The sequence below is a fragment of the Lolium rigidum genome, chromosome 4, assembly GCF_022539505.1.
Source record: "Lolium rigidum isolate FL_2022 chromosome 4, APGP_CSIRO_Lrig_0.1, whole genome shotgun sequence".
Classification (NCBI taxonomy): Eukaryota; Viridiplantae; Streptophyta; class Magnoliopsida; order Poales; family Poaceae; genus Lolium; species Lolium rigidum.
This window is the reverse complement of record NC_061511.1, coordinates 66,554,172-66,571,096: the sequence shown is the minus strand read 5'-3', so window position 1 is coordinate 66,571,096 and position 16,925 is coordinate 66,554,172. Positions and strand designations below refer to the sequence as shown.

General features: G+C 44.9%; 3 protein-coding genes across 3 annotated transcripts in view; all 3 read right to left on the bottom strand.

The window, feature by feature from the left end:
- Positions 1 to 102: 102 nt before the first annotated feature.
- Positions 103 to 2,950, bottom strand: LOC124708847 (F-box protein At5g07610-like). The gene is made up of 3 exons (XM_047240491.1): positions 2,816 to 2,950; positions 1,619 to 2,729; positions 103 to 516 (listed from the first exon to the last, which is right to left on the bottom strand). The coding sequence occupies exons 1-2, from the start codon at positions 2,867 to 2,869 to the stop codon at positions 1,629 to 1,631; spliced, it is 1,155 nt and encodes a 384-aa protein (XP_047096447.1). The 5' UTR covers positions 2,870 to 2,950; the 3' UTR covers positions 103 to 516; positions 1,619 to 1,628.
- Positions 2,951 to 9,912: 6,962 nt separating this feature from the next.
- On the bottom strand, positions 9,913 to 11,356 carry LOC124708848 (peroxidase N-like). The gene is made up of 4 exons (XM_047240492.1): positions 11,135 to 11,356; positions 10,854 to 11,036; positions 10,592 to 10,757; positions 9,913 to 10,328 (listed from the first exon to the last, which is right to left on the bottom strand). Exons 1-4 carry the CDS (start codon positions 11,354 to 11,356, stop codon positions 9,913 to 9,915), a joined length of 987 nt encoding a protein of 328 aa, XP_047096448.1.
- A 3,033-nt stretch (positions 11,357 to 14,389) lies between these two features.
- LOC124647193 overlaps positions 14,390 to 16,925 on the bottom strand; it is a 9,067-nt gene continuing 6,531 nt past the window's right edge. Inside the window, exons 2-5 of the mRNA XM_047187164.1 lie at positions 16,495 to 16,732; positions 16,275 to 16,390; positions 15,563 to 15,669; positions 14,390 to 15,463 (exon numbers count right to left, since the gene is read on the bottom strand). Coding sequence (XP_047043120.1) covers positions 14,390 to 15,463; positions 15,563 to 15,669; positions 16,275 to 16,390; positions 16,495 to 16,732 — 1,535 coding nt within the window. The remainder of the gene's footprint in view (positions 15,464 to 15,562; positions 15,670 to 16,274; positions 16,391 to 16,494; positions 16,733 to 16,925) is intronic.

Here is a 16,925-nt window from a genome sequence, read left to right as displayed (position 1 = left end):
TCAAAGTCCGCCAAACTTCTTTAGATAAATTTCAGAACCAACCTTGATCAAATAATTTTCAAAAGCAAAAACAAAACAAAAAGGGTAGGAATATCACAATTTAGTTTAAAACATTATTTTAGAGGAACAGGATCATCGCCCAGTTGGCCAGTTCCATTGCATGAATATAACCAAAGTACAGTATAGCACTTACAGCTCCTAAACTATCACCCAGAAAAAGAAAAAAAAATAATCATCCAGATAGTCTCTCTGGCTTTTCAACAGGTAAAGAAAACAGATAATATGCCTGCAGCCAGACTAGACAAATGAGATGCTACATGCTCAGGATTTTGACATCCAGCGCCTCAGGTGTACACAGCCAGTGCAGAGCTTCAGTAATAATTCGTTATTTCAGCGGTATCTTAGCCAGGGAACTTTCCAGCAGTTTCAGGAGTGAGTCTAGGCGGTGGGAGTCTTGTTCTTCAGGATTTCCATGCATACGTTTCTGATGATACAGCTTGGACCTTGCAGTAGATGCTGTCAAATGGCATCATGCATTAAGAAATCATGCCCACATCAAACTTGGCTCTTTCTTTCTTTTCATCTAACTTTGCAAGCCTAGAAAATACACCAGAGTGAAAGTCCACGCCTACTTTAGTAGCCAGACAGTACAGTTTATTTGCTGTTCTCCCACTGCTATACTTACGTCAGAATAGGGGAACCAATCGATAACAATGAACAATAAGAAATATTCCCTCCGATCCAAATCCATTGTCACAGATTTAGGTAAAATGTTGCCTAAATCTGTCTAGGTTCATTGAATATGCGACAACTAATTTGGATCAGAGGTAGTAATTCAGTTTACATATTCAGCAACTCAATAGGAAATTTTGAATGCAAGTTAATGCGCAAGAAAATTCTGTAAGCAAACATTAACCTAGAAATTTTAACCAGTCAGAATTCAGGAAGGAGAATGATCACAGACAACTCAATCAAAACAAGAGTCAAAATACACTGGAGGATCATGTTATTCTATTCCCCACAAAAAGTCCTCTTCCCCTAACAAAACAAGGTATAAAAGAATTATATTTTGTAGGTACATTGCTCGTAAGTGAAATACCAAGCAGGTTTCATTAAAGGAAGTAACATTTCTTTACCGTCTGTTCATGCAGTAACAGAAGAGATAATCCACGGTATAATATTGTTGTAGAATAGATAAGAATTCAATATCTTTAAAAAGTGCATAAAAACAGGGCGACATCAATATTTAACAACGACAGAAAACCAGTCGTACACAAAAGATGCATATACTTGCAGGAAATACCGAAATAGATGGAAATAAGGAGGTGAAACTAAAATAATTTAAACGTAAACATGTAATCACATTCATCCCCCACATCAAGAGGCAACAAGTGAAGCACAATGATTAGTACTAGATGCAGCACATAGTTTAAATGTCTAGGTTCATTTATACAACTAAGCATTACGCACTAGAAGGTTGTTGGTGCTACATATTCTCCATGGCTACACATTGTTCAAAGCCACAAAAAGGCATGCCACTATTAAGAAAAGAAAAAATGAAGTACATGCAAAACAGGGAATTTTATGAAGACAATAGTTCCATGATAGGCAAGCGAACCTGCAGACTTTTAGTGACCATCGGATGGCAATTCTGCAAAACAGGGAATGTAAGGTTGAGCATCACGGAATTCGCCCGAAGTGCTGATAACATGCACCTCCCGGCTATCCATATCATATGAGATAGTCTTCTCCTTCCCATCAGTAAGGAAGATCAAATTACGATCTGGATGAATTGCAAACATCTTATAGAACTCATCCTTTTTGCGACAATGCCTTCCAAACAGCTCCAAAATGTTAACAGTATGCTTCAAGGTCCAGTTTGCACTAGCATAATCCTCAAGAGCCCAAACAGCGAGCTGGCAAACATTAAGATTACCTATACACCAAGCGTACAAGCATCCCTGCGACTGTCCAATGGAGATATCCTCACAGCTCCCTGTCATGTTTTCCGGCATATAAATTTCCCTCCAAACATTCCCCTCTGTGTCCACTGTGACTACTGAAGGTTCTTTGGTCATCAAATGCATGGTGCCATTCACGAAGACACATTCGAAACCAACAACAAGAGAAGTTCCTTCAACCCAGCCACTCTGCACTGTAGTCCATCGCCCAGTGTCTGATGAGTAGATCGTCACTTCTGTGAATTCCCGAAGGTGCAGTGCATATACCACGAAACGGGAGGGGTCGGCTGGGTCGAAACCCAAGTACTCTTTGGTTAAGTATGACGATTCTATAGGACAATGGGGCAGCTCAATCCACTTCTCAATCGCCGGATTGCACACAACAAGATTGTACTCATTGTTCTTGGAATGACATGATTTCCAGCATTTGCAGAGGACAAGGCCACCGCAGCAGTGTCGGGTGATGATAATTGTATAGCGTTTCCACAAGAAAGGGAGATAGGGGTCGACCATAGGCGGGCCTCTACCGGAAACATTGCAAAACTGGACGCCATTTGTGCCGCAGTGGAAGAAGCCAGACAGAGTCTGCGGCGACCTCTTGCGGACTTGGTGGTCGGAGCAGAGGGCAAGCCAGGGCTTGGACACGCACTTGAAGCGGCAGAGCGACATGTAGGGCACCCGCGACAGGATCTCGACGAGGGGCCCCTCGGGGAGGCTCCCCAATGGCTCCTGCTCCTGCTCGCCCTCCTGCTTCTGCTTCTTCCTCGTCTACAAATGGGGGAGACGGCTCGATTCAGGTTCCCTTTGCTACATCCAAGATCCAAAAATAAGAAAGAGCAGCGGGCGGAGCAAACCTCACACGATACCTCGGTGGTGGGCGACAGCGGGGGCGAACGGGATTGAACCATGGGAGCGTCCTTGTCTCGGATCAGTGCCTCCACTCGACGGCTGGCGGCGCAGGTCTCCGCGGCTCGCCGTCGCCGGGACACGGGAACGGTTTTGGGAAGCGGAGAAGTGGGGAAAATTTATAATTTGCCACACATTAGTTCACACCTTTATAATTTGCCACACATTACTTAGGCTTCTACAATTTGCCACACATTAGATTGTTTCCTTTCTATTTTGCCATTTTCCTCCTTTTACAGATATATTCTTTTTTTATAACTCCCAAATACGGTATGATATACTGTATGTTGGTTGATCGGGAAATCAGAGGTTCCAGAGGTGCTGCGGCGGAAGCGCTGCCGCCTGCCGGACCACGACGGGCGAAGCAGCACCGCAGCCGCTGGCCGCCGGGCCACCACCACGGACGCAGCAGGAGCGCCGACCATCCTCCCGGCGGCAACCACTGACGACACACCTACCATGATTGTTAGATTATATGTTTCGGTTAAGCTAGACTTTAGGATTTTAGGCTTAGTCGGTTGGCTCTACTATTTATATCCCTTGTACCCCAAACAGTTTTGATTCAATTGTGAGACATAATACAATCTTACATGGTATCAGACTAATCGATCCTGACCTATGGCGCCGCCACCTAAGCCGCCGCCGCCGCCTGGTTACTTCGACCAGCAAGCCAAGGCCGCCGCCGCGCCGAGGCCTCGGCCTCTTCTACCCCTCCCACGGCTACTCCTCTCTCCTACCACGGACACCATAGCCGATGTCACCCCCTTCATACCTATTACTTTAGATCTTGCCCAACATAACTACTACCATTGGCGCCACCTCTTTGAGGTTCACCTCGGCGGCCGCAACCTCCGTCATCACATCGCCGCCGACGCCGCCCCTCGTCCCGACGACGCTCGGCTGGATCACGGATGATCTCGCCATCATCCAATGGATCTACACACGCGTGTCCACGGAGATTTTCAATCTCGTTTTCCGTGAGGCCGCCACCGCCGCCGCCCTGCGGGCGTCCCTGCGCCGGCTCTTCCGAGACAACGCCGACGCCCGGATCAACAACCTCCACTCCGCGATCCGCAACACCCCTCGGGGGACTCCTCGCTCGGCGTCTACCGTCGGCGCATCCGGACGATGGCGGATGAGCTCCGCGAACTAGGCGATCCTATGCCCGATCGCCGGCTTATCAACATCCTTCTCCAAGGGCTCGGCGACCGGTTCAAGACTCAAGCGGCCATGATTCCCTTCATGCGGCCTCGCCCTTCCTTCAAGGAGATCCGGTCCCTTCGCGAACGGCGATGATGACCTCACACGGCGGGAGGCGCGGCCTCACGTCTTCGCCGCCTCCACCCGGCCGCCCTCGCTGCCTACTCCTGCACCGGCGGGCCCGACGAGCCGGCCCACTGCCGCGGCGGGACCCCCGTACCGTTTCCGGCCTCGGCCGGGCAGCCTCCTCCTCGGCCGGCGTCCCGGCCCCAACTACAAGGGCAAGAATCCGATGTGCGGCCGTCGCGATCTGCCACTCCACCAGCCGCCTCGACGCCCGCGCCAGCACCTGCCGCTCCTCCCGCTTGGCGCCCGCCACCGGCAGTACCGACGCCTGCGCCAGCACCTGCCGCGCCGCCTACCTGGCGCCCTCCTCATGATCTCATACCGTATTTGGGAGTTATAAGGAAATAATATATCTGTAAAAGGAGGAAAAAGGCAAAATAGAAAGGAAACAATCTAATGTGTGGCAAATTGTAGAAGTCTAAGTAATGTGTGGCAAATTATAAAGGTGTGAACTAATGTGTGGCAAATTATAAATTCTCCCGGAGAAGTGGCCGAGGTGGTTGAATGTTGAGAGTTTTGACCAAGTGGTTGCAAGGTCTGGTTAACTCCTTATCACCTTGAAAAAGCTAATTTAAAATGAGGACAACTAAAAAAGGTCTTAAAGGGTGATCTGCTAATATAAAGTCTGCCAAAATAAAACATAAACAGCATTTGGTTGCTGAATATGACCTGCTGACATTTGGAGAAATGAGAAAATTAAGGCCAGTCAGAGATCTAGGGAACGGTATATTAAAATTAGGAGGTGATTATAACACTGTTTTTTTTCGCTCTGCAGCGAATCAGAGGAGGAGGAAGAAACAAATTGCTCGGCTCCAAGGTGAATCTGGCATGGTGGAGGATAATAATAAATGTATGCTTGATATTGGTGTTAATTCCTATAAGAATTTATTCTACCAGGAACCTTGTCTAGACATTGATATTGATGATGACTTTTGAGATCATGAGGACATGATCTCTCAGGATATAATAATATGCTTAATGCTGATTTTTCTGAGAAAGAGGTGAAAGAGGCTATTTTTGGGTCTTATGCTGAGGGTGCTCCTGACCCTGATGGCTTCTCTTTCGTGTTTTATCAACATTTTTGGGATCTCATTGGAGCTGATTTTATGGCTATGATTAAAGACAGAAATGAGGGAAACTGGACCTATTCAGGTTAAATTTTTCCCTCCCGACTTTAATTCCAAAAGAGGCTAAAGCTGTTACTATATAGAAATTCAGGCATGTTGCATTAACTAATTGCAGTTTTAAAATCTTTTCTAAATGTGCTACAAATAGGTTGGGGGTGGTTAGTGAAAATCTTATTTCACCAATCAAACAACCTTTATCAAAGGAAGATATATTCTTGACAGTGTGGTCTCTGCCCATGGAATCATTCATAATGCAGTCCATAATGGTCAATCTGGCTTTGTTTTCAAGCTAGATTATGAGAAAGCATATGATAGGGTAGATAGAGCTTTCCTTTTAAGAATTATGAGAACGAGGGACTTTAGCCCCAGATGGATGTCTATTATTGAAGGGCTATTGCATAATGGCTCTGGGGGCTTAGGATTGATTATTGTAATAGTCATTTTGTTCCTAACCAGTAAAGGCGTGAGGCAGGGGATCCTATTTCGCCTATCCTTTTTCAACTTTATGGCTGATATTTTTACCAAGATTTTGTCCAAAGCTCTTGCGAATAGGCAGCTAGTTGGCTTGATGCAAGAATTGGTGGGGGGTGGGGGTGTTATAAGCATGCAATATGCTGATGACACCCTGCTCTTCCTAGAAAATGATCTTTCTTCTGCTATAAACTTAAAGTGGATTTTAACCTACTTTGAACAAATGTATGGTATGAGAATTAACTTCCACAAATGTGATTTAGTTCCAATTAATGTGGTAGAGGATTATGCATAGCTCTTTGCTCAGGCTCTGAGTTGTAAATTGGGTGGGTTCGCCATGCCGTATTTAGGGGTTCCATTGCATCATAGTAAATTAAGGAAATAAGTTCAACATGTGGTTGATAAGATCTTGAAAAAAGCTACTGGCTGGAGGGGGGAAAACTTCCTGATCATGCTGCTAAATTGGAGCTGGTGAGAAGTGTTTTAGCTAGCATTCCTCTTTATTTGCTTAGTGATTAAATTCCCTAAGTGGACTATTACTCTGAATAATTCTCAAATGGCTCATTGCCTTTGGGACAATTATGAGGGGCATCATAAATATCACCTAGCTATTTGGGGGTTAGTTACACAAAAAAAGAAATATGGTGGCTTGGATAACCCTGACCATTCTGAGATGAACATGTGTCTTCTAGCCTCCTGATTAAACGATATAACTTGAATGAGAACAAGCTTTGGAAACAGATTGTTGATATTAAGTATAATATTGATAATCCTAATATTTTCTCCTGTGCTTCCAATGGTGCCTCCCCTTTTGGAAAGGTGTGCTATGGGCTGCTAAAGCTGTTAAAATGGGGTATCAATGGAAAGTGGGAGATGGTAAAAAGATAAAGTTTTGGAAAGATCTCTAGTTTGTGACATGTACGTAGTTAGCTATTCAATACTGGGAAGTTGATTTCCTAGTTAATGAGCAAAATAAAACTATTGTTAAGCTTTGGGATGAAGAATTTTTATAAGTAACTTTCGGAAGATGCTTTGATCATAATCTGATGTTGCAATGGTTTGAGATCCAACAAATTGCTCAATCTATCCATCTTTAATCTGAAAGTGATGCTCTGCTTTGGATGTGCGAGGCTAATGGAGTTTATAGTGTTAAGTCTATGTATGTTGTTGTGAATTTTAGAGGGATTAAAACTGTTGATATTCATTGTGTTTGGAAATTGAAAATTCCCCCTAAGATTCACTTCTTTGTTTGGTTGTTGGCTCATAACAAATTGCTCACAAGAGATAATTTGAGTAAAAGACAAAATGTTGATGACTTGACTTGTGTTTTTTGTAATGAAATTGAGTCTTGCCGGCATCTGTTTTTTGATTGTGTGGTTGCTTCCAATATTTGGAAGGAAATGGGGTTGGTCCTGGGTTGTTAGGCCCAGGTTAAAACTATGACTGATATATCTGCTTTATGGAGAGATAAGAAAAAGAATATCCTGTGTAATATGATTTTTGTGGCTACTCTAAAATGACATGATTTTCAATTGGACTCAATGGTGTAGGATGCAGGTGCTATGGAGAAAGGTGATCTACAACTGTGCTCAATTAAAAATTCTACTAAAGGAGGAAGAAAAAGGAAGATTGATGGTAATGTTGGACAAGTTGCAGCTGCTAGCTCGTTTGCCGCTTCTGCTATCGTGGCCAGAGCCTGGCTGACTCCTCAGAAGAAAGTCAGAACGATTCTGGAGGTGTGTGATATGAACAACATAAGTGGTTTTGGGCATATGTTGATCACGGAAGAAGACTTGGCAAGGACTTTGGAGGCCAACGCGCTGATGCTGGTTGGTGACGGTGCAGGTTTCAAAGTCCTGGAGAGGCCGTAGTCCTAGTTGTAAAATTTGTTGTTAGTGATGCACCCTTTCCTTTCCCAGCTGTTTAAAACCTCGTGATTTGCTTCTGTTGTGGTGCGGTGTTCTGTTAAACCCTAGGCTATCTGGCAAGATGTGAAGTGTGGTATGTAAAAATGAACTGTGTGTAAAGATTTGGTTTCAGAAATGGAACTGGGGCCAGAGCCCTGTTTTTCTAAAAAAAAGTGGCCGAGTGTGTAGACCTTGCGATTTCTTTTTCCTGATAAATGGAAGTGGCCTGCGATCGTTGTATCAGTGACATGTGGTGAGATGGTGCAGTGGAAAATAATACTAGTACTCCATCCAAATAATAGAATTTAAGAAAGAGAAAAGTGTTCGGGATATGACCCGGGTATCTCAGAGTTGGTGATCCGATGAATCAACTAGACGAAGCGCCCCTTCCGTCTTCGACTTCTCCCTCGGCATAAGTAGCAGAAAAAGGGAGAGACGGCACAATGCTAAGGTAGCTCACGCAGGGCACCGTGTAGATCCACACATGCATCAGCGAGTTTCGCGAGATATCTTGGGCGGAGTTGGAAGTAGTGCAGCAGCTCCCGAAGAATTTTCGATCCGGGAGGCATGAAGCGGCGGTCGAGCCACGTCGTGAAGAATATGTGCTCGCCCGGCTGCGTGGGATCATCCGGCGCATGCCAACCGATGTCCTTCTCCGTGGTAAGATCGTACTTCGCGAAGTCTTGGAGCATGTTGTCACCGACCCACGAGTCGGTGAAGTTGCAGGTCGAGACTCTTTCCTTCTTCTTGGCCTTGCCGGTGGCAGCTTTAGGAGCCATGGTGGCTTTCTTTGGTGGAGAGGGCAAGAGGAGTAAAAGCAGTGAGCTCTGTAGAGGAGCGACAATGACGGCGATGTAGTGCGAGAGGAAGACGAGATGGGAAATGACTAGGGTAAAAAGCCCTTGGTCATTTCCTCTTCTTATAAGAAGATTTCAAAGTGATTCTCTACCTGGCTGGGTGGGGGTGCTCACCCTCCAAGAAGTAACAACACTTGTCTAGCACTTGGATCTTGAAGGCCTTGCAAACATATCACAAATATAGCCTCTTAAAACAACATTAAGCTTAAATAATTTTAGTGTAAAATTATGCGGTAGATGCAAGGATAGGTAGGTGAAGCTTTGAGCGCACACAAGGAGTCCATCTCTTCTCAACTTGCTTACTTTGACAGTTTGACATGGGATGGGATTGAGAATATATAGGCAAAGATAGGAATCCAAAAGTTGCTCAAAAAATGATCGAATTTTCCTATGTTGAAAGCCTAGTAGATACAGACTAGCTTGAACAATTTGGCAGAATACTGAATTCCCGGAGGTACCAAACGTGGCGAAGAGTATGAGTAAGAGTAGATGGCTAACAAGAGGAAAAACAATACAAGAAAGGGAAGCGTCCAACCGAAGATAACCCAACATGAATTATTGGCAATGAGGCAAAGAAATTTCCATGATGATCTATTAGATCTAAGTCAGGTGATCCGCAATTCTAACAGTGTGATCACCTTAGGTTTAAGGCTTTCATTGCTTGATGCGAACAAATGATAACTTACTCGTTGCGTCTCAATAATGGGTTAGTCCAACTCACTAAATGCTTTAGCGAGTAGTATAAGCCGATTGGCATCACATGCTCATCACTAGCTAGTGGAGTCATCAGCCGGCTCAAACTAGTGTAGGTTATGTGTCCACATAACGTTGCCGACTAGGGACAATTTAGGATGCACAATTTAAATACATTCCAAAACAGAATCAATTCGTTGATACATATAATGTTCATATAAAGACAACTTTAAATTATAGTACAATAGTATATCATACATGATTGACTCTAAAGTATATTTCTAACACTTTGATCCCCGTAATGCATATGGGAATGTCAACGCCTTTTCTTAAAGACCATCTTCACATGTCCATCACACGGTGATCCCCAAGCTTTAAGGAGCATAATTAGATCATTATTGATTCTCCATCTTCTACTTCGACCATGAAAGATCTTAATATTACGCACAGATACAACAACACATTTCATGAACTTACTTGGTTTGTAAGATTATCTAGCCGGGTATGAACTATGAAGTGACAACCCAGTGCTCTACCAGCTAGCACCAGTGCACGCTATGGTCGGCTAGCCGTCCTAGGATTATACATCCTCACTCCTAGTTCATTAACCAATCGGCTAGTTCCTCCTAGCCAGTAACATCTGACGAACTCTGCTCGCCGTTTCTCAATTGGCAACCCTGCAGTTGCAGCGGACCTCTCCCTCTGATCCCGTCAAGGGTCGGATGCTCCCCATCTTCACCATGGACGCGCCGAAGTCGGAGAAGAACTGCTCGCCATCGTCGCTGTACTTCTGCACCAGAGCCTTGGTGGTGTTGGCCACGACGTCCTCGTCGCCGGAGAAGAGGCCCTGGTCAGAGGACAGGAGGCCCTTCTTGGTCAGCAGGTTCTGGTAGTAGTGCTTGTCGAACGCGTCGGCGGAGCTGATGTCGAGAGCGGTGGTCTGGTTGCCGTCCCCGCCGGCGCAGAGGCTCTGCAGGTTGGCGGCCATGGTGGAGTCCAGCGTCGGGTCCGCCGAGGACGTGGTGGACGTCAGGCGGTTGCTGAACAGCCCGCACCGGGCTCGTCCGATCGTGTGGGCACCTGCATTTTTTTTTTCAAGTTCAGAATTCCTGATCATGTGATCTTATTTTTTATGGTGCATTTTATCACATCATGGGAACTGCGTGATGATTGACCAAAGAATATTTCGTAAGAAATAAGGTTTCGAAACTGATGAGTTGCTTCTACTCTCAATTAAGCATGGTCGCACTTTTAACTTCAGGGGAGTAGCGCAGGGTTGAAATATAGTTTGTGCACCTTGATTGAGATAGATCCAGTTGTGTGTTCAGTGGGTCAACTAGTACCTGACAGGACCACGACATCTGTCGTGTCCAGGCCGACATCGGCAAACTTCTGTACAATCGAGCTAATCGGTTCGAACGGCGAGGGCAGGCCTTTCTCAGCTCCAGACTGGTTGGCCACCAGACCGTCCCTTCTCCCCAGAAGAACATCATAGTAAGGCCCTCCACTCTGAACAATTCAGTACTCCGTACATAATTAGTACTTTGTCTGGCAAACTAGATGTATCTGAAAAAATCGGACTATAAGACGTAGTAAGGTACTCACAAAGAGTACTCCATAGCCAGCTGCAAGGGCTACAACGTCGGCACAGGACACCACCCCGGGGCACATGCTCTCAAGATCGACCTTGATCGCGTCGATGACCTCGTACCCTCTGACAGAGTTCTGGTTGGGTCGCGCAAATTTCTCGCCTTTGTCACCATCCAGCAAGATTGAGCCATCACACCCCTGGATACATCACAGCAACAAAATTAAGTAACAGCAACACAAGGACCAGTAGAAGTGCAACAAACATAGAGAGCAAGTTCAGAAGAAGCATTTGGTACATTGACAAAGCAGTCATGGAAATGGAGCCTGAGTAGGGAGGCTCCCATCCTCAGCTCATCTCTCATGGCAGAAAACACATGCTGCTGGACGACGGTGTACACGCCAGGGCACTTGTAGTCGTAGAAATCGCTTGTTAACTCGTCGCCCCTCGCTCCTTGGTTGCAGAGGCACAGCGCAAGAACTGAACACACAAGGAGCAACCTGCAGTGAGAGTACTCCATGTCTCAACTCTTACAATCTCAGTCTTGCTTATTACACTGTCTTGGACTGCCTGCATGGTTTATGTTTCTTGGTTTCCTTTTATAGATGCTTTAAAGTGATGGATATTAGTTCCTGGTACGCCAAGTCGTCGCGGTAGTGGTGCGGCTGCGCATGTACCGATCTTCTCCTGTTAAACAAGTATTCTTTGTGCCAAAACTGCACATTGTGAAAATGACAATTGGCTGCAATGGTGAAGTCACTAGTGTGATGGTGCTGCACTTAGCATGCTTCCGGTGACTTTTTGTCACGAATCCAAGAGGTAGTGGAGATCCAACCATGAACCATAGAGGAAATTGTAATGCATTGCTTGCAGTTTCGTGTGGAAACTGGGTTGTGTGGATCATCCTGAATGATGCAGAGCCTGGCGATAAGGGATTGGATCTTGCCTAGCACTTAGGAAGTGCATGCATTTTTCAGTTAAGTATTTGCAATAGTAACATTTTTTGCATTGCTGGGAAACTAATTAATCTGGTGATTCGAGTGAGGTTCTCAACGTTAGCTGAGTTGGAATGGTGCTGTGAGGTGACTCTGCATTTACAGTTGATTGCAGTTCAGTGAATGTTATCATGCTGCTGCAAGTCAAACTTAACATACTTCTGTTTATTTAGTCACAGTGCTATCCTTATGGATTGGCATTATTACAGTAGAAAACTTGAATGCAGATTTGGGTGCACACAGGTAGCAGCTGTGTTTCCAGAACATGCAGGAGAGCTGATGACATAGACTTAATAATTAACACACAGATGTTTATTTACGATTGATAAATTTATGATCCTTTTACACCTCGGTTTATTGTTTGGATATGACTCTTCTTGTAAACTTCATGATTTTGTGCAAAAGAATTCGAGATGTGTGTATCTGTATTTTGCTGGTGCTCAACACTTCAGAGCTAACTTTTCCATAACTCACCAGAATTTACTGTACATATAGTGAAGTACCGATTAATTGCCTGTATAACTATCTAAGTAGTACGTAACTCACAAGAATTTATATCGAGGGAAAAAACTTGATGACAACCATCTAACTATTGAATACAAAGGAAAACAAGGTACACATCGGGAAGCTGCCCAACTCCATTTATAATTAGCAGTTTAAGGAAAGTCATGCTCAGATCATTTCAGGATCAACTTTGATCAAACAATTTAGCAAAACTATAAATAATCAGCGTTTAAATATCATTGAGTATAACAGAACAGTTTTCAGAGACCAATCAAAGTACAGCTCCTAGAGGATACCCCAGAAACAGAACAAAGCAGCCAACATGCTGGCACCAAGACCCAACAAAGGAAATTCCAGCGCCTCAGGTGTACATAGTCAGTGCACAGCTTCGGTAATCTTCGTTTTTTAACAGTGTCTTACAACTTCCAACCTCTTGACATCTAGCAGTTGCAGGATGGAGTAGAGAACATATGCATCCCAACATGTTTGTATGTTGCAGCGGATGCTGTCAAATGGCAGTGACATGTGGAGGAGTGCTTAGTTTTTGGAAGAAAAATGCCATCTTAATTAACAGGTCTTTTAATTTTCCAAAGTTTAACATTGCAACCACTGATGAGTGATGAGGCGACAATCTAGATTGCAGAAAAGTTTCTACAATGATATCAACTACATCTTGATATCTCCCTATCGTCGTGCTCAGCTTCTAGTAAAGAGCAAGGCTTGCGATACAAAATAATGCATAGTAACAGGTTAAAAAACTAAGAATTTGCATCATATAGGATTCATGCCTACCTCAGACTTAGCTCTGATGTCTTTTTTTTCTTCCTTTTTCATTTAAGTTTGCAGCTCCAGAAAATAATCCACACCAGAGTGAAAATGCACACCTATTTTAGCAGCCATACACAATACTCCCTCTGTTCTGATTTAGTCTACATCTTAGAAAAATAAGACAAACTAGTACAACATTTATTAGTGCTACTTCAACCAATCCAAGCTACATTGAAACTAATGACATCCAATAGAAAAAGTAGGACTGCTTCGTTTTCTGTATCACCGTTGATTACAAAGCTAAAATGTAGAGTAATTTAGAATAAATTTTAGACTTAGAATGTAAAGTATTTCAGAATGGAGGCAGTACAGTTTAGCGTTCAATTCTTTGACTCTGTACATCACAACAGGTGAACCAGTTGATAACAATTAACAATAAGAAATTAATTCAATTTGCATATTCAGGAACTGAATACAATATTTGAAAGGCCATGTAATGGGCAAGAAAACTGTGTAAGCAAACATTACGGTCAACAAAATCGTAAGCTGCTCGAATACAGATTTACTAGGACAGCAACCTAGAAATTTCAGTCAAACTGAATTAGAATGATCACAGACAGCTCAATCAAAACAAGAATTAGAATACATGGGGGATCATGTTATTCTCTTCCCCTCCACGAAGTCCTCTTCCCTTAACCACAAAAAGAAGATGAAAGGATTATGCTTTGTAGGTATTTTAAGCTGCATATTGTTTGACACCAATAGTGGAATACCATGCAGATTACATAAAGGACACTAAAATTTATTTACCATCTGTGTTCATGCTGTAGAGGATATAAGCATTTCAAATCTTTAACAGGTGCATAAAAATAGGGTGACATACTGACATCAATATTGAACAGTAACAGATAACAAGTCATACACAAAATATACGTTTACTTGCAAGAAATAAAAAAGAAATAAAGGGGTGAAAATCCAAAGAATTTTTTCGCAAAAAAAAAAAGAAAATCCAAAGAATTTAGAACAACAATTAGTACTAGATGTCACAGATAGATTAAATGTCTAGGTTCATTCATGCAACAAGCATTACGCACTGGAAGGTTGCTTGGTGCTACATATTCTCCATGGCTAACCAACATTGTTCAAAGTCAGATGTGGAAATAATACATACATTGTTCAAAGCCACAAAAAGGCTATGCATGACTTATCTAAGCCACTGCCCATATCCAACAACTGAATTTCATGAAGGCAATAGTTCCATTATAGGTACGTGAACTTGCACACTTTCAGTGACCATCTGACAGCCATTCCGCAAAATAGGGAATATAAGGTTGAACATTCCATAATTGTATAGAAGTGCAGATAACATGCACTTCCTGGTTATCCATATCATATGAGATAGTCTTCTTCCCATCAGTAAGGAAAATCAAATTAAGATCTGGATGAATTGCAAACATCTCATAGGACTCGTCATCTTTCCGACAATGACTTCCAAACAGCTCCAAAATGTTAACGGTATGCTTCAAGGTCCACTTTGCACTGCCATAATCCTCAAGAGCCCAAACAGAGAGTTGGCAAACATTACGATCATCTATAAACCAAGCATGCAAGCGACCCTGAGACTGTCCAATGGAATAACCTGCACAGCTCTGTGGCACGTCGCCCGGAATATCAATTTCCCTCCAAACCTTCCCCTGTGTGTCCACTGTGAATATGGATAGTTCATGGGTCATCAAATGCATAGTGCCATTCAGGAAGACACTATTTGAAGGACCAACAGGAAAAAATTCGTTAATCCAACCACTCTGCACCGTAGTCCATCGTCCTGATGAGTAGATGGCCACTTTCCCGAATTCCACAAGGTGCACCACGAGTACCACAAAATGGGAAGGGGCAGCTGGGTCGAAACCCAAATATTGTTCTACTTCGTATGGCGATTCTATAGGACAAGGAGGCAGCTGAATCCAGTTCTCAGTCGCAGGATTACACACAACAAGATTATACCCCTCGTCGGAATCACGTGATGATTTCCAGCATCTACAGAGGATAAGGCCACCGCAGCAATGTCCGGGGTGGACAAGTTCATAGCTCTTGCGCAAGAAAGGGAGAGAGGGGTCGACCATAGGCGGGCCTCTCCCGGACAAATTGCAGAAGCGCCCCGTGTAGTAGAAGAAGCCGGACAGGGTCTGCGGCGACCTCTTGCGGATGTCGGGGTCGGAGCAGAGGGCAAGCCACGGCTTGGACACGCACTTGAAGCGGCAGAGCGACCTGTAGGGAACCCGCGACAGGATCTCGACGAGGGGCCCCTCGGGGAGGCTCGCCACGGCCTGCTCGTCCTCCTGCTTCTGCTTCTTCTTCATCTACAGATGTGGGAGACGGCTCGATTCAGGTTACAGGCTTCCCTTTACTAGATCGAAGATCCAAAGGAAAAAAGCAGCGGAGCAAACCTCAGACGATACCTCGGCGGCGGGGAACGGCAACGGCGAACGGGATTGAGCCATGGGAGCGTCCTTGTCGCCGATCAGTGCCTCGAGGCCCTCCACTCGACGGCTGGCGGCGCAGGGCTCTGCGAAGTCGCAGGTTGTGGCCGAGTGCGTAGCCAGTTCGAATTACCTTTTCTTTTCCTTGAGCCAGTTCGAATTTTCAATTGTTTTCCAATTTGAACTCGAAAAACACTACACTAGTCAACTGGTCGTCGATTCTTTTTTTTTTAACAAGATCAGGGACTCCAAATACCCCGAAGGATTTCATTAAACATGTAGCAGGTACAAACTACACATAATTCCTTTTACATCACTCGCACGAAGAAACCAAAAATTTGACGAAATAGCCTCCATATTTGCAAAAAAAAAAACACCCTATCATAAAGGGAAAACAAGCAATCAAATGCATGGGTGCCTCCGCCACCGATCGCCGGCGATCTCAAGGCGAAGCCGCCGAGATCAGAGAGTTGAAGCCTGATAGCCCTATTCCGATGAAGAATCTCGGCCGTTGACGTGTCTCCAAGGACAAACCACTTAGCACCTCGTCAAGCTCCAAGACATAGATCCAAGCAAGACCTCCACGGTGGAGGTAGAGTTTAGGCCGCCCTGCCGGTCAAAGATCACGGCGATGAGCAACGCCGTCGTGTTGTCCGCGCCAAGGAGCTTGCAACGCACATCTCCATAGCACCTCGCAGGCAGACGCGAGGCAGCTGACTGAGAGAAACCACCGCATCGCCAACTTCCTCCTCGCCGCCACGGCAGGCCAGGGAGTACACCAACTGCGAGCTTCTCCACTTGACGCAGCTTCGACGCAGTAGACAAGATCCAAAATCCAGATAGAAAAGCGGTCCACCGCTCTACCTCTCCTCCTCGCCACCACGGCCGGCCTGGAGAGGAGACACGCATACCTTCCTACTCTAGGGCAGTGCTCCCACTCGCCACCATGGCCGGTGAGGAGCTCTTCCTCTTTGTAGCCAGAGAGATCAGATCTTGGCACCACCCTTTTATTGATGCAGGCGGCGGTGCCACTTCCCAGGCCATGCTCCAACCGGAGGAGCAGCAGGGCAAGCAACAACCCTAGCACGGCATGAATCTGGCGGCCGAGACCCATAGCTCCACCTACTCTACGGGGAAAACGGCCAAACTCTGGCATAAGCCAAAACAAAACTACAGATCTAAGCCCTAAACCACTCTGGCACCTAACCAAGACCAACTCCGGCCATCTATTCCAGCGGAGAGGTCGTCGGTGGCCCAGTCAAAGAGAATCGACCCTCAAGGTCACTGTAGTTGGCTGAGAGCGGTGGAGGAGCTGCACTACAAGAAAAGTTGCCATGGCCGA